General features: G+C 41.2%; 1 protein-coding gene across 4 annotated transcripts in view; it reads left to right on the top strand.

Annotated features, from left to right (window-relative positions):
• The window catches only part of GLI3 (GLI family zinc finger 3), a 237073-nt gene that overhangs the window by 129081 nt on the left and 91966 nt on the right, over positions 1–16026 (top strand). For all 4 annotated transcript variants that reach the window (XM_080975700.1, XM_080975698.1, XM_080975699.1 and 1 more), the window contains one exon: positions 2543–2648. In XM_080975700.1, the coding sequence (XP_080831826.1) occupies positions 2543–2648 (106 nt within the window). The remainder of the gene's footprint in view (positions 1–2542; positions 2649–16026) is intronic.

Genomic DNA, 16026 nt, shown 5'->3' with positions numbered 1-16026 from the left:
ATAAACATTTTAGGATTTTGCCTTTGTACCACAGGCAGCTTTCACCTTCTATATGCTATGACATGTCTCTTAACAAAGAAGATAAAATGTGGGTAGAATTGGTGGCATTATTTCAGGATAGGTGCAAAGGAATTCACCGCTTTTTAAGGATTTCCTCACTCCACAGAAACCCACACCGAAAGCTGTTTAATGTGCCTGTTTAAGAAATACGATCTTGGCAGCCCGGGTCTCAAGCAATGTGAAGGGATGTTTGTCTTGGAGGAGATGAATACAAACAATCTTTTATGAGGTATCACAGCATTTATGGTTAATGTTTTCTACTGGAGAATCCAAATGCAAGTTCTTAAGTAAGACTCGCTGTTTGTCACGGAGGTTGCTCCACATGAACTGAAATGTGTGTCAGCTCCGCACCTCTGTGAGTCCCTATAATTCATGCTAAACCTTGTGGAAGTTGGTGGGGGTTGCAGAGAACTTTCCCATATGAATCAAGGCCTATATGTTTGTGTTTAAGAGGGAGGACAGAAGTTGAGGCACTAGAAATTATTGTTTTAAGTGGTACTTTGTCGTTCACATTAGCAATCCGTTGCAGTTCCCCAAGGTTCAGGATCAATTCAGACTTGCTGGTAAGAAAACGATTTAAGAGTCAGAATCTAAAGTCTTTTTATGGCAACTGTGATCTGAATATGATCTGATATATGTGAACTTATATGAGGTCTCTGTTCATGTGGACGGTGTCTGAGGAGCTTACTCATTAGATTTCCACATGTTGGGAACCGGCCTGAGAACTTTTGATGAAGGGCAGTATAGTAGTAGTAGTAGTAGTAGTAGTAGTAGTAATAATAAACACTTCATCCATTAGGAATTAATTATTATCTGTTTTGCTTACTATAAACAGCTGTCTTTTGTCAGGCTGCATGTTTTAAATAGTGTACTCACATCAGGGATTTTTCAGCCTTTCTGTATTGTGACCCAGGTTCTGGTTTGCGTGTTCTTTGTGGGTTCTTTGCTTCTTACAGCTTCATATGGGAGGCTGGTGGAAGAGCTTCCAAGTGAAACCTCAGTTTCTTCTGCATTCCACTAATGCTGTTGTGAACATGTGAGGGAGAATGGAAAGAGGAGGAAATGTTCCTGGATTTGCATAGGCTCTCTCATTTCACCCAAGACACTACAACAAATTGTGGCCAACGAGACGTTATGAGAGATAATGTGGCTGCAGCTTCTCCATATTTCGCCACACTAACATGTGGTGGAATAAACACAGGACGCAGTGAAGTAAACATTTCCTTCTCTCCCCCCCCCCCAGTTAATTGTCTGCTGTTTGCAGGGGGCGGAGAACCACTAATCCTGATGATGTTGCTCCATGCACTTCATTTATGAAACATTACTAGGGAGGTATGTGGGGGGGGGGCAGCTCCAGTAGTACTTTGCAATGGACTTTGCTACACTATATTTTTACAAGTACTTTTAAAAAAGAAAGAAACACATGCTAATAATAATAAATATTGGGGTGTGCTTATGAAAGGCTAGCTGATCTCTTTGATCTGACACTTCACATATGCGCACTGCAATTATTTATTAAAGACTTCTTTATGTAATTTTCCATTAAAGTGATGAAAAGAGAATATTAAAATTAAGACATGAATATTCATGTGTGCCAAGCAAATTGGATGAGCCAAACTCTGTATCTTACACATTTGGCTTAGGTTCATGTAAATGCAAAGGTATATCCAGCGCTGTGCAATATTATTGTTGCTGTGTGCCTCTTCATGCTTCTTGGCAGGTTTCTGTCTTCAGGGGTGTGGAAAATTTCAAAATGTGGTGTGATTCTCTGAGAATCTCTGTATTCTTTCTTTTCTTTTTTTACGCCTTATGGCTGCTTGTGACAGGCTGTAGCTCAGTGGTAGAGCTCATGCTTTGCATAGCAGAAGGTCTCTGGTTCCGTACCTGGCACCTCTAGCCAGACAGAAATACGTAGCAAGTGATACGAAAGACCCACTTCTGCCACTGCCAGCCAATGTAGAATAAATTGGGCTAGATGGACAAATAGTCTGGCTAGCTACAAGGCCTCTGGCTGTGTTCCTAAGCCATGCTTGGTAGTGTATGGGCAGTGCACTTCGAAACCAGAAAAGTCAACAGGATTGCTCAGTGAGGTTTTCAGTGGCCAGAGGTTTGACCCCCAAAGGCTCACTCATCCACTGCCTCCCGAGACAGACGGATGCCAACCACAGGCCACAGGGTAGAGCTTCCATGTCATGCAGAGATCCTTATCCTTCCCCACAAACAGCAGAATTAGGCAAAATAGTTTAACAGTGCAAAATAAGAGAAAATATTCAAATGTTCATAATTCGTATTATCTGTGTAGGTACAACTCATATTTTCTTTTCACAGCGTTTGGGGCTGCCTGGGTGCAGGTTTCTTACATATTTCTTTGGGGGGTTTTGGCAGCGTGTACACACAGACTTGTTTATTGGATCTTTTAAATATTATATACTGCTAAGGTACAATAACAATGAGATTTGGAAACTCATGTTTCTTTTTTCAGATCCGCCTCACCTTTTCCCAGCATTCCACCCTCCTGTTCCAATTGACGCAAGACACCATGAAGGGCGTTATCATTACGAACCATCTCCCATTCCTCCGCTACATGTGTAAGTATGAACTTTTGCAGCACCTTGGCTTACTACAGAACAGCTGAAGAAAAACATCATAGGTCACTGCATCATTTGTGCTGCTTGAGCAACCTATAGCAGTGGGAGACCAACTTTCCTTAGCAGACCCCTTTAAGAGGTTTCCCCATAGTTTAAAAGCAGTGCCCTCCTTCTCTAAATGTGGATGGGTTGACTGCAGTGAGGACACACTGTGCATGTTTTGAGGTGCTCTTATGCTACCACCTTCTATGTGTAATGGAAATTGGCTCCAGATGACGTCATATCTTTGTGGTGTTGGTTCAGTGCTTTTCAAATGACTGGAAGAATCCACACGAAAGTCAAACCATTTTTCTTATGACATGCCTTTTCTGACTCTGGTTCCTATCTGCATTTCATTTCTACTTCGTTTTGCAAAGTATCCGAGAAATTGGGATTGATAGGTGCAGGGTAGCCAAATTAGTGTCAGACTTGGCTGGACTGAAGCGTGATTACACACACACACACACACGTGTATAATTCCCCGCGATGGACTCAAGAGATCATGCCACCAGGAGGTTTTGGAGTGTCATGACTTTCCTATCTGTGCTACCAGAAAAACACAGGGGAAACTGCATGTGTTTTACAGGAGCCGCCTGCCTGATGGGGTGGAGCCAAGGTGGCAGTGAGGTCAAGGTTATATGGACTCACTCATGGGAATGTTGAGTTGGCTCCATCAGTGCATCAGCACCAGGGTGGCTGTCCTGTTTTGCCACCTGAGACACCCTGCGCCCATCCCCACCAAAGCGTTGTTTACTGGGGTAGCAATGCAACCGCTTCTGGGTTCCAGCAAGACCTTGAGAGCCCCACAAGATTTCACAGGAACCCAGAAGCTATTTATTCTCACTTCTGCAGCAGTGCCCCTTGGATTCCACCATCCAAGGCAGCTGCCTCAGTCCGCCTCATGGGCGGTCCGGCCCTGATCATCACAGCCCTTCCTGATAAACAGCCACAATGCTGCTTCTGGAAGGCTGTTGCTCCTGGCTCTGCCTCGCTGGGTAAACAGCTCCTGAGTTTTTGAGTTGTGCAGATACAATGCTGGGTCCAATTTTAGCATCATGTTTCCCCTTTCTCATTCTCATGGATTTACCTTAGCATGACTTCTGCACTGATGCTAAATATGACTAATGCTAAATAGGTTCCCTTTTAAACTGGGTTTGCAAACCTATTGGAACCCCTGATTAAGAGAGGCCAACCTGATTAACAGAATCCATCGTCTGCGGTGTTGCATGTTGCAAGAAATACATTATGGTTAAGGCAGACAAAGAAAAGCTAGAGAGGGAATGAGAGAGAAAGTGTGCATCCCTGAAGGTGCTTGCTGATTTGCAAACTGAGGTGCTTAAATGTTCCATTGTACCTTTGGAAAGGTTTTGTGGTGCAGCAAAAGGGCAAGATTTACTCTTGGAATGCCTGGGGTTTATCTGTCTGTGGGCTCACTGAAGCAAAACAATCCTACTGCCTTAGCAGTGAAACTTATAATAGGTAGCTACCAACTATTACCTATATATTTTGTTGACATTTATTCTATGAGTTGTCATTCTATAAATACTAAATTAAAAAGTACCAAACACTGTAAAATATCACTATAGAAACTGGGACTGGCGTGTCCCCCTCCTGGAAGCTTTTTTTCCCCTTTTCAGTTTTTGGATTAGGTTGGAATTCTTTCTTGCTAAAAATACCCCATGGTGTCAAAAGCTTTTCATAAGTGACTGCTATGGAAGGGGATGAATTTTGAGGGGGATAGATTGTCATAGTCTACAATTGTTGCATGCATGTACACCCAGTCATTTGATTGATGGATTTGTAATCCAAACAAAATTGCAAGTGTGACAGTTTACACTAAGTTAACAAAAAATACTAGTGAAAACATGTATTGGGGGGGGGAGCCTTTATTCAAAATCAAACACTGCTTTATTATGGATGGGAAAGGTATGTCAATATAGAAGGGAAGGGCAGGGGGGCATTTTCAGTGTCTTCTTTTCAACTATAAAATCCAGAAGAACTACTATAATCCATAAAAACCCAAATCCACAAAGCAGTTTCAGTCCTTTGCTAAAAGGCTTGATATATACATTTAATCATCTCTAATAATCTCTCTCACAGTGTGGAAATAAAGGAAGAAAAGCACAAGTAATACTTTGAAGAATAATGCTAGTTGTTTAGATGGCAGATTGCTTCTCCATGGCTATTAGTTACAGCTGTGTAATTACATATATACTGCAGGGAAAAAATGAATTTGTTTTAAAACAAGTCGTCTTCTGTGAGCAGAATTAATTGATATTAACAATCCTAACTATATGCCCAAGAACATACACAATATTTTACCAGCAGTTATTTTGGATCAGTCTCTTATTAGCCAAATTGTAATTTCAGAAGAAATTGGCCTGAAGGCTAGCAATAAATCTGTGTTGCATTCTTCCTTGGGCTTGGATAGCGGGGGACCCTGTATTTACAGTTAGAGTAGTAGGAGGGGAGAGGAGACTTCCAGGAACTGTGATTTATTTTTCCATTGAAGTTATTTGCATCTCTTATTATTTGGATTGTACTCGGTTGCGCAGTAAAATGCATTTGAATGGTGTGAATTAAACTGGCTCAAAGGCTTTTCCTTTTTCTTTTTGAGGACACCACCGTGCACTCATTGCTGAAAATTCAACACTCCATGAGAATAATAGCATGCAGAACTGGCTTGGAAAGAAGGCCTATGAATTGCTGTGCCTTTTCTTAACCTTACAACACGAGCCTAACTAATCATGTTTACTTCAGAAATAAGTCCTGTTGAGTTCAGTGGGACTTAATCCATAGTTGAGGGTTGCAGACTCTTCTTAGGTCTGCAGACCAAAGCGAATGTGTAATGTGGCTTTCATGTTACACTTAACATTGTCCTCAAGCTTGGGTGTGACTTGTTAGGTTCTATTCATCTCTGAGACATTCAGACATTCAATCTAACAGTAAAGCTTTTGTTGGGATGTACCCTTTCAGAGTGAAGGTGGGAGATAACATTTTTTAATATTGCCCCATTGAAAAAACTCATTTCTAGAAAGCAAATTAGCATCTCAAGGAGAAGTGTTCAGCCTTTTATCTCACATGCTGTTCTTCTATGTGCAGGGAAGTTTTATTTGGAACAGAGGATATTCAGATTGCTTTTCCTTACAGTGGAGCATTCCAGGAAAAGCCGTAACATTTTATTCTGCTGAATGTATGCATTGGCCTAAAAGATCTTCTATCTTTGTTTGAAAGTTAATTATTTTCCCTCGTAAAAATCACAATAAACACACATCAGAAGTAAAAGGGAAAGGAGGGTTGTACTCAATGCTCGTCCTACTCAGAGCAGACCAGTTGGAGTTAATGGGCCTGGCTAACTTAAGACTCATTAATTTCAGTGGTCTTCTCTGAGTAAGGGTAAAGGTAAAGGACTCCTGGACAGTTAAGTCCAGTCAAAGGTGACTATGGGGTGTGGCGCTCATCTCGCTTCAGGCCGAGGGAGCCAGTGTTTGTCCACAAACAGCTTTCTGGGTCATGTGACCGGCATGACTAAACTGCTCCTGGCGCAACGGAACACTGTGACAGAAGCCAGAGCACACGGAAACGCAATTTACCTTCCTTCTGCAGCAGTACCTTTTTATCTACTTACACTGGCATGCTTTAGAACTGCTAGATTGGCAGGAGCTGGGACAGAGCAATAGGAGCACACAACGTCGTGGGGATTCCAACTGCTGACCTTCTGATCAGCAAGCCCAAGAGGCTCACTGCTTTAGACCACAGCACCACCCGCGTCCCGCTTCTCTGAGTAGGATTAGCATTGGATATAACCCCAGCAAGACTTTTTGCATTTTCTGTCAAGGTCGAAATACCATTTTCTGTCTACTTACTACTACTTCTGCAGTAAGTAGACAGCCTCTGATTCTGAACTGCCCTCTGCCACAGCCTCTTCCTGCTCACTAAACCCTGTCTCCTCTTCTGCTTCCGACACCACCTCCTCCCAGTCTGCTCTCTTCACCCTCTCACCACTCATTGTCATTCCACCCCCCATTCCCTGGCTCTGAGTCTTCTTCCCTTGGGGGTTCCTTAGCTGGTGCCTCTCCCCATTCTTTGACATCCAGCCAGTCCATGACATCAAACCACTCCTGGTTAGCATTTGAAACCCTTCTCTGATTCTTGTGCTGAGAAAGGGGAAATAAAAGTGGCAGGTGGGAGAAATTCTATGTAGAGAATGGAGCTGGAGTTTTTTGGAGGGAGGACTTGGCATTTTGTCTTGTGTTCAGTGATAGAGCAGGAGGTTAGGCAAACAAGGCTTGATTGGTAGTTGTGCTACGAAATTCTTTGTGTCGGCTACGTACCATTTTTTGGTCATTCTCCCAAGTTAATTGTTACTTAGCCAGCTTCTTTCTCTCTTTCTTCTTTGAATGGATGGTAAGCATTATTGTCAGTGAAACCGGGTGAAGAAATAAATAAAGCCTTAGCATTTCTGGGGATTCAGAAGAGGACAAGAGTAAAAGAAAAGAAAAATGGAACAAGGGGTTTTCTTAATAGATGTTCCCATTGAGAAAGATAAATGGTATCTTAGCAAGTTACTTTAATTACTTGAGGACAGAAATTATTTATCCCATTTAACTCTGGAGCAAAATTACATACACAAGAGAGTCAAGAAGCCCTTCAGAATAAAGGTTTAGCTTGGGAATGGAATTGCTGTCAGATGCTGTAGTGTACTTTAGGACAAGCAACCACTGCTATAATTATGCTATCATATCCTATCATTAAAGATTCCGTTGAAAAAAGGTTTATAAATTACTCCTCTTTCAGATAAACCACCCCATATTAAGGCATCAACGATATGGTGCAGAATTAAATTAGAATCTCATAAAATGAAATATGTTCCGTATTAGCTGTTTGACACTTAATTTGCCTCCAAATGAGTAGAGGAAATCACAAATTAACCTGCCTTTGTTTTTCCAACCATAGCTTATTAGGTGTTAGAACAACCGCAATTACAGCCAGATAATAACCCCCTCCCCAACCTTATGAATATGTACTGAAATGTGTCACTTTGAGTTAATGAAACCTGTTTGTTAGGACTTGTTTAGATTTCTTAGTATTCCTATTGTACATCTTCAATTTACAGCTTAGCATGAATAAACGTAAAACTTAAACTGTTTTTCAGTAGCAGCATTTAAAGAGCATTAGAATTTGTGCGTGTCCTGCCTTCTAAAAACAAGACACATTTCTGTTTCGGGATGAGTACTATTAAAACAGCTTGTTTTATTTAAAACATTTATATCCTGCCTTCCTGCGGGCTCATGGCAATCTGCAATAAGAAATAATATCACAACATCTGTAGCAGCTCTAAAAACAACAGCTATAAAACAAAATAAATTTAAAGCACAATTATATTAGTAGCACAAATAAACTAACTTACTCTACATCAGTAATATGCGCCAGCTGAATATTTGCAGCCCCAACATCCTGCAAAAGAAGTAAGTTTGGAATGATCCAGTTCTACCATGGGTGCAATGCCAATGTATAGAAGTTTCTTACAGGACTCAACAGAGAACTGTTAACCACTTCCTTCTGTGCAATGCAGTTCTGTGCTTGCAAACATGCAGAAGTCCCACTATGCTTATTGAAGCTTACTCTCGAGTAAGTGAGTGCAGAATTGCAACTTTTGTATGTGTGCAGTACTGTACACGCAGGCAGGAAACAGATTGTTTTCTTAGTTGTAGTTATGTTTTAATATTTATTTTATTAAATTTATATTCCACATTTCTTTGATCATGGAAGAAATAATGCAGAAACTATGGGTTAGATTTAATTAGATTAAATGTAACGGGGTGGAAGAAAGCAAAAAGAAGAAAGTGTATTTTTCAATTCTAATTTCATTGGCCTTAACAGTTAACTCCTTCAGCTATTTTATTTCCCAGTTTAGCCCTGTGTAAATTACAGTCTTCTTCTGTTGTGATAAATAACAGCTACTTACCAATGGCTGATTGAATGTACATAAAATATTTGAATGCCTTAAATACAAGTAATGCTCAGAGCTTAATATTTAAAATAGTTTTAGTTGCTTAGAAGTAAATCATGTCCATGTTACAGTTTGCATTTGGCATTAGACAATTTTGATAAAATAGCTTTCAATAAAATGAATACATTTAAAACAAAACACCTGTAGCATCTCCAGGGAATTTCATTTGTTACAACCTTGCTGTCCACAATGAAATGGCTGTATGCAACCTCAAATACATGGCTACCTGTGAGCAGCAGGATTGAATATTGGGTTTGCCATGAATATGTAGACATTCCACGCAGAGATGTGTAACCATGACAGTCATAAACCAGCCATGTGATTCGCACTACCTTGATCATATAATGCATCTTTAGAATGAGCACTGTATTGAGCAGAATATAGAACAATGGGACATGGAGCACAGTGTTAGCAAGCAGTGAATTGGGACTGCTGTCCCATCTGTCTAATAAACAAACCCCATTTGTGGGCTGTTTTCAGTTTGTTATTTATAAATATTTGTAATTCCACCATGATTGTCTATTATATACATTTTTGTTTCTTTGGCAAAAGAAATTGGGGCTGTATAATAGAATTCATAGTACAGTGGTACCTCGGGTTACATACGCTTCAGGTTACATACGCTTCAGGTTACACACTCCGCTAACCCAGAAATAGTGCTTCAGGTTAAGAACTTTGCTTCAGGATGAGAACAGAAATTGTGCTCTGGCGGCACGGCGGCAGCAGGAGGCCCCATTAGCTAAAGTGGTGCTTCAGGTTAAGAACAGTTTCAGGTTAAGAACAGACCTCCAGAACGAATTAAGCTCTTAACCCGAGGTACCACTGTACACGCAGGTCCTGCTACGCAAACGCTCGTTTATGAAAATTCACTTATCCAAATACAAGGAATTGGTGCCCAAACCTTGCTTATATGCATCACAGATTCAGATATTCAAACAGCCAGCGCTGTGTGTAGTACAGAAAACATGGTGGGAGGGAAGAGGGGAAGATAAGGTAAATAAAAGAACACTTTTCCTTCCTTGTTTTTGTGCTCGCTCCGGCAGTCCATATACTAAAATTGGAACGATACAGAGAAGATTAGCATGGCCCCTGCTTTTGCAGGGTTTTGAAGGGTTTCCATCACTTGGGGGGGGGGTCAACATTCTGTGCTCCAGAGGGAGCAGATAGTTCATAGGGTCTAAGTGGACTACAGATTTTGTTTCTAAGATATATTGTGTCAGATTCCGACTAAACATCAGGAAGAACTTTCTGACAGTAAGAGCTGTTAGGCAGTGGAGCAGACTGCCTTGGGAAGTGATGGATTCTCCTTCCTTGGAGGTTTCTAAGCAGAGATTGGATGGCCATCTGTTAGGGATGCTTTAGTTGTGAATCCTCCATTGCAGGATCCTCACAACTCTACAACTCTATGATTCTGTGAAGGCAAAAGAGGCAAACAGGCCCTTCAATGGCTACATGGGGCCATTGGTGTGATACATGGAATGAAATCCTGTTTCTGATACTGATGCCTCCAGAAGAAGTACAGTAGTACTAAACAGAGAAAAGACTAGCATGGAACCCTCGGTAAGAGAAAGAAAATGGTTCTTAGAAAGTGCTAGGCATTATGTGTTGAGTGTAGCTTAGAAGATGTTTTTGCTGGATCAGATGTACATCACTATGAATCTTACTCTAGGACTGAAAAGTCAGCTGGAAAGAGTTTTTCCAGTAACTGGCCTCTTACAAGCCAGGAAAGAGGAAGCCTGGAGTCTAGACCAGAGCTGTGGTCTCCTGCTTTAGGTATGGAGTGATATTGCATCATTTATAAAACTCAATGGGAGTTTTGTATAGATTTAGTGACTTTTTTGGCACTGTATGTGGATCCTTCTATCTGGAATTCATCAATCTTCATTTGGAAATATATCTGCAAAACTGGTCCAAAATTAGTTTGTGCTCCTGAGACTCAATGAGGGGGTCTGTGAAAAACTTGCAAGTAACCCAGTATAGCATGGTGAGTGCTTCCCCTTAAGGTGGGATTTCAGCTTCCTCGGATAGAGCAAATAGGGGCAGCCTGATACAAAAGGACCCATGTAAGGCAAGGGATTCCCTTAAGGGCAGAATACATTGGACCTGAGGCCAGTATTTGCATGGTTACTTACAAATCAGCCTTCTTTCAAGCTGGTCAGGCCAGCAGGTACAAGACTGTTTCATTTTGTAGAGAAGGCAGTGACTTGCCTGAGGCCACCCTGTGAGTTCCATGCCTTAGTGGGGCTTTCAAGACAGCACTTCCCACTGCAAGTCCTCCGCTGTTTGCCTGCCCGAGTTGTCTGCATCAACTCTCTGAGATACATCTGACTTCAGCTGTACAGCATGCCAGATGAAATCCAGGCACAGGCTTAGAGAAAAAAGGTCTGTGTGGGTGGAGCGTTAGACCCCTTTTAGAATTTGAAATTTGCAGCTGAACCACTTCTTCATTCCCCCCCCCCCCGAGAAATTTAGCTTAATTTTTATAGAGCGCTTAATTTGGAAAAGCCCAGAGCAGTTCACAAATCAAAATGTCAAAGATGAAACAAATCAAAATAAAGCCATAAAATCCTTTTCAACCTTAAATAGCCCATTGACTTTCACAGTTACACAAAAAATCCTAAATATAATAGGCAGCAATTAATACCCCTTCCCAAAAATGAAATGCATAAATACTGAAATATTTTATTTAAAATATTTCTTAACTGCCCTTCTTCAAAAGATTTGAGGGCCATGTAGAAAGTACAGAAGATTTATATCAAATTGTTCTCAGGGCAGAGAACAATACCATCAATAAAACAGCGCAGATAAAGCAATGATTACCATAATCTTAAAAAACAAAATGGTGGACTCCGCTGATAAACTACAAAAATAATAATTCTTAAATCCCCGAGAAACAACCAGGTCTTAAACTGGCACTAAAGAGAAACCACCGTTGGCGCCAGGCAGACATCAAAGGGAGTTAAACAGTTGGTGCTACCACAGAGATGACCCTCTCTTACATCAGCCCATAATGTATAGCTCCCATAGGTGGGGTGTGGAGCATAATTGCCCTTTCCGTGTAGTCCTCGTGATTATATAAAGTTTGAAATGTAGAGGGATGATTAGTACACTTGTTAGATAAAATACCATAATGTTGAACTGAGTGTGCTTCAATATTCATTTTGTATATAAAATTCAGGACATCATTGACCTATCTGTGGCAAAGAATGAACAAGTGGGATATTTTTTGCTTCTGGAGTTTCTTGAACAAAGTTCCTGTGCTTTTCTTTGTGCTGTAGTCAGCATTATTAGGCAGTGAGCAGATATTGACTGCGGTATTCAAATTCAGTGAACTGGAAGGAAGGCAGCTCTATAGAGGCTGCTGTCAAACCTGTTGCACTGGCCTGTGAGGCAGTGGAAGTGTGACAGACTTTTTTTAAAAAAAGTATAATACTGTACTTCCATTCTTGTTAAGTCTTGCTTCAAAGATGACTAAAATTTACAGTCTTGGCTTTTATTGTTTTTAAAGAGAACTAAAATTTACAAACTTTGTTGTTGTTGTTTTTTAATTGTTCAAGACTAATATCAAAATGTCCATGTTGCACAGCAATGGTCTGTGTGAAGATAAAAATAAATCATACCTTTGTGAAAGTGACACTAATGTACATATATCGTCTGTGAAACGAAAGTAATTTCTTCCTCAACCATCCTTCAACACAATGCTCATCCATTTTGATTAGTGCACATCACCCTCTCACTAAGAAAAGGCAAAACTCTCCTAAATTCAAACTAGAGGCGCCAGGAAACTTCACTGGATTCAGGCACAGAATTGAGCATCAGGAACTTAGTAATGCTCACTTCAGAGGAGAGGCCAGCATTGAAAATCCACAAATTCTTCCCCAACTAGATTAATTGGAGCTGGAGAAGACCTCCCTGCTGGGAACACTGGAGCTGGAGGGCAAACCCCACCTTCCTAGCAGGGTCACTTAGCCCAGTGGCATGGTCTCTCTCCACCACTGTCTGAACTTTGGTAGGGGTCTCTCTTCATATCAGCCCTCCAGCAAACCATGGCTCTGGGGGAACTGGGAGGAGAGGCAAACATTTCTTCTCACGGGGCTCCCAGTGTGCCATTGGCGTTGGCTTTCTCCCCAATTGTTTCAGGGGCAGCTCCTCACAAGTGTCTCCTAGCAAAGATGGTGATGCTTTGAAGCTGCTCCTTACTGGTCACCCTCTTGCCTTAGAGCTGGATTTTAGCCCCACACCCATTTTTCTAGAGTCAATTGGCCTTTAGCACAGGGTGATCAGATGAGTAGGCTCATGACACTAACGTGGACTGACGGTATGATGCATAGCAGGGCCTCCTAATCAGGGCTGGATTTCGATGAAGAGCGGTCCTAGACTGCTCCACTTGCGAGGCCCCTCCCAACCCCCCACCCTCACGACTAGAAGAAAATGGAAGAGTGTTATAAACAAAACTGAGTGAAGCCAAGGATGACGACGGGTATTAAAAATTTTTGCAACTCACTATTTTCTCCTCTAAAGGACATAAGATGTTATTGTTAAATACCATGGTGATTTTTAAAAATGCATGAATGTTAAAATTAACACTGAAAAACTTTTGCAATAACTGAACTTTGTAAACCTTTTGTGGAATAAGCATTACTTTTTAGGAAAATGAAATTGTAATGTACTTTTTAAAAAGCATTGAGTTTACAAATTATATTGCCTGGGAGGTGTAAACAATATGATCATGATTACCTGACAGTGTGGCATTTTTAGAATCTACTTTACGTTCTCATTAAACAGTCAGATTTAAAATACATATTAAGAAGTAAACTACAACCATCAAATAAAGTAAGACTACAAATGTTTTTTTCTAGCCTTCCTCATAGCAAAAATAATCCAAAACTTCGTCAAAATTTGTTTGTCTAAGTTTGTCACTTTCAAAAGGCAATTGGAGCAACTGGGCCAAATTGGATCCTGCGGGCCGCTCCTAAGGGGCCCCCCACACCAAGGCAATCTAGATGGGTTTTATTTATAGCTCTTAAGATTTTGCAGAATTTGGCTGTGAACTAGGGCCCCACAAAACAATTTCAAGTTGGGCCCCAGAGTTTCAAATTGGGCCCCAGTGGCTGGCCCTGAGACTCATAGTTGCTGGGCCCGAGTTGCCCTGCCTTTGCACAGTTTTGGGTTTGCAATTTGGGGAGAGGGGAGACTGCCTGCTGGGGTTGGGTGGGCTGGGGAGGCCCCCTAGATTTAGAGGCCCTAGGCTCCAGCCTACGTAGCCTATACATATACCCGGCCCTGATCCTAATGCTTAAACAGAAAGGTGGTGGGTGGAGTCACCAGTGACCTTAAAACACATTTTACATACATTTTGTGTCTGCATAACAATGTTTAACAGGGATCCTGCTGATAATCAACACAGTTGCTAATCTGTAGCATGGTATAGTGCATGTTAGTTTTGAATTTCCAGGGCAGAAATGAAAAGCATGCAGGATAATTAACATTACCAGCCATTATTAAGGACAATTACGAACCTGTAAATGATATTTTTAAACCATAGCATTATTCACACTTTCAGAATCTTAGCAGCAAACATACGGTCAGTGATACATTTACTGTTTTGAGAAGTGAATTTGCCTTAAAAATTTACAGTCACCCTCTCTCATATATTTTCCTTTAATTCACAAGCTCACGTTACAACATGTAAAATCGTAATTAAAACAGAAGTCCCAGAGGGTTGTTGCTTAATATTGCGAACATGACTTATTTTAGGTGTTTGAAATGGAATGGATTTTTTTTCCTTTTAATGACTGAAAATATGTTAGAATCACAAAGCAGACATTGAGAACATGGAGGGTAATCTGAGAGCCTTTGTAGGCAGCTAGCCAGGATAAAGAAGTCCTTCATTGCTGCCAAGAGTACATAGGGCAAGGCAGAGAGGTTGAAACCTGTTGAAATAATAACCACTCTGGCATTTTCAAAGGATAGCTACTGCTGCTTCTTAATTATCAATGATACAGAGGGAGGAGAGGATTTAGTAATGCACTTAAGGGGGCAATGCAGTGGAGATAATATCCAAATCTTTTAAAGAAACACAAAATACAAATGGATCAAAGCAGATCTACTTGTTGGGGAGCTGATATACTGCTGTTTGTGGGCTGACGCCAAAAGTCTTTGCTTTGACAATTGTTGGTTAACATTTCCTGCCAGTCAAAAGTATCACCTGAGGAACTGTTATTAAGCTGGCTTCAGTGTTTTATTATTTTCTTATAGCTCAATCTGTCCATACCGTCTTATGTAAACAACACCAATAGGGGCAAAATCTGAAATTAAGTGTCATCAAAATTTTGCCTGAGAGAATTAGGATTGAGTCTAAAGTTTGTATAGCACATGTATGCATATACTTTTTTGCCTTTGTGATACGTGGTCAGGACCAGCTAGATCCTTCACTCGTCTGCTGGTGTCATTTTTACATGATTTATGAAGGATAGAAAAAAGAAAAACCAGAAGTAATTATCAAGACTTGACTTCAGCTTGCTTATAGTATAACAATGGCTCACTGTTGGGTTATCTGTGCTCCATCTGGCTCTTGTGCACCCAAACACACACACACACACACACACACACACACAAGCTTTAAACAAAAATACCTTGAGGAATTTTTGTGGCTCTGTTTTGACCTAGGACATCATTTTGCTGGTGTCTTTGCTCACAGAGAGGTTTGCGTTTGATGGGGGTTTTGTCATAGGCACCCTCTGAAGTTTCAGTGTACTCAAGCACTGGAAAAGCCCTTATTGCAGAGGCTTTGTTTTCTTTGTTGGACTGTTTATTTTGTTTTCTTCCCACGCGGTTCCCTAGCCTCACTCTGGCAACTGCTTTTCCGCATGAATTGCATTCCTCGGGGGCCGCAAGTCTCCTAATTCTTCCAGTCGATTTGGTTGCTGCCTGCATGATTATGCCTCAGCTCCAACTCTCTATTGGTCTGTGCCAAGGAAGCGAGCGGCTTGTTAAGTGTCTTGCACATGAAGACCTAAGTACATTTTTAAACCTCATTAGTGCACAGGGCTCTACTTTACTCCATTTTAATAGCATGTGAATTTCTTGAACCACCATTTGCTTTAGGAATGGGTTGTAGACTGATTTTACTTATTTCCCTCCAACCTAGAGAGACTTTAGATCAGTTAACTTAAGACAGGGTCTCTGCAAACCCATTATTGTAAAGGGATTCACCAGGCTAGTAGCTCCACCAACTCTTACGCCCCCCCCCCCCCCCGCCCAGCCACTTGAAAACAGCAGTTACAGCGGAAGGCTACTCCATATTCCTGCCTCCTCCAGGAGCAA

This window comes from Podarcis pityusensis (genome assembly GCF_964106645.2).
Source record: "Podarcis pityusensis genome assembly, chromosome: 12".
NCBI classification, from domain to species: Eukaryota; Metazoa; Chordata; class Lepidosauria; order Squamata; family Lacertidae; genus Podarcis; species Podarcis pityusensis.
Note: the sequence above shows the minus strand (reverse complement) of the source record. Positions and strands in the feature narration are given on the sequence as shown.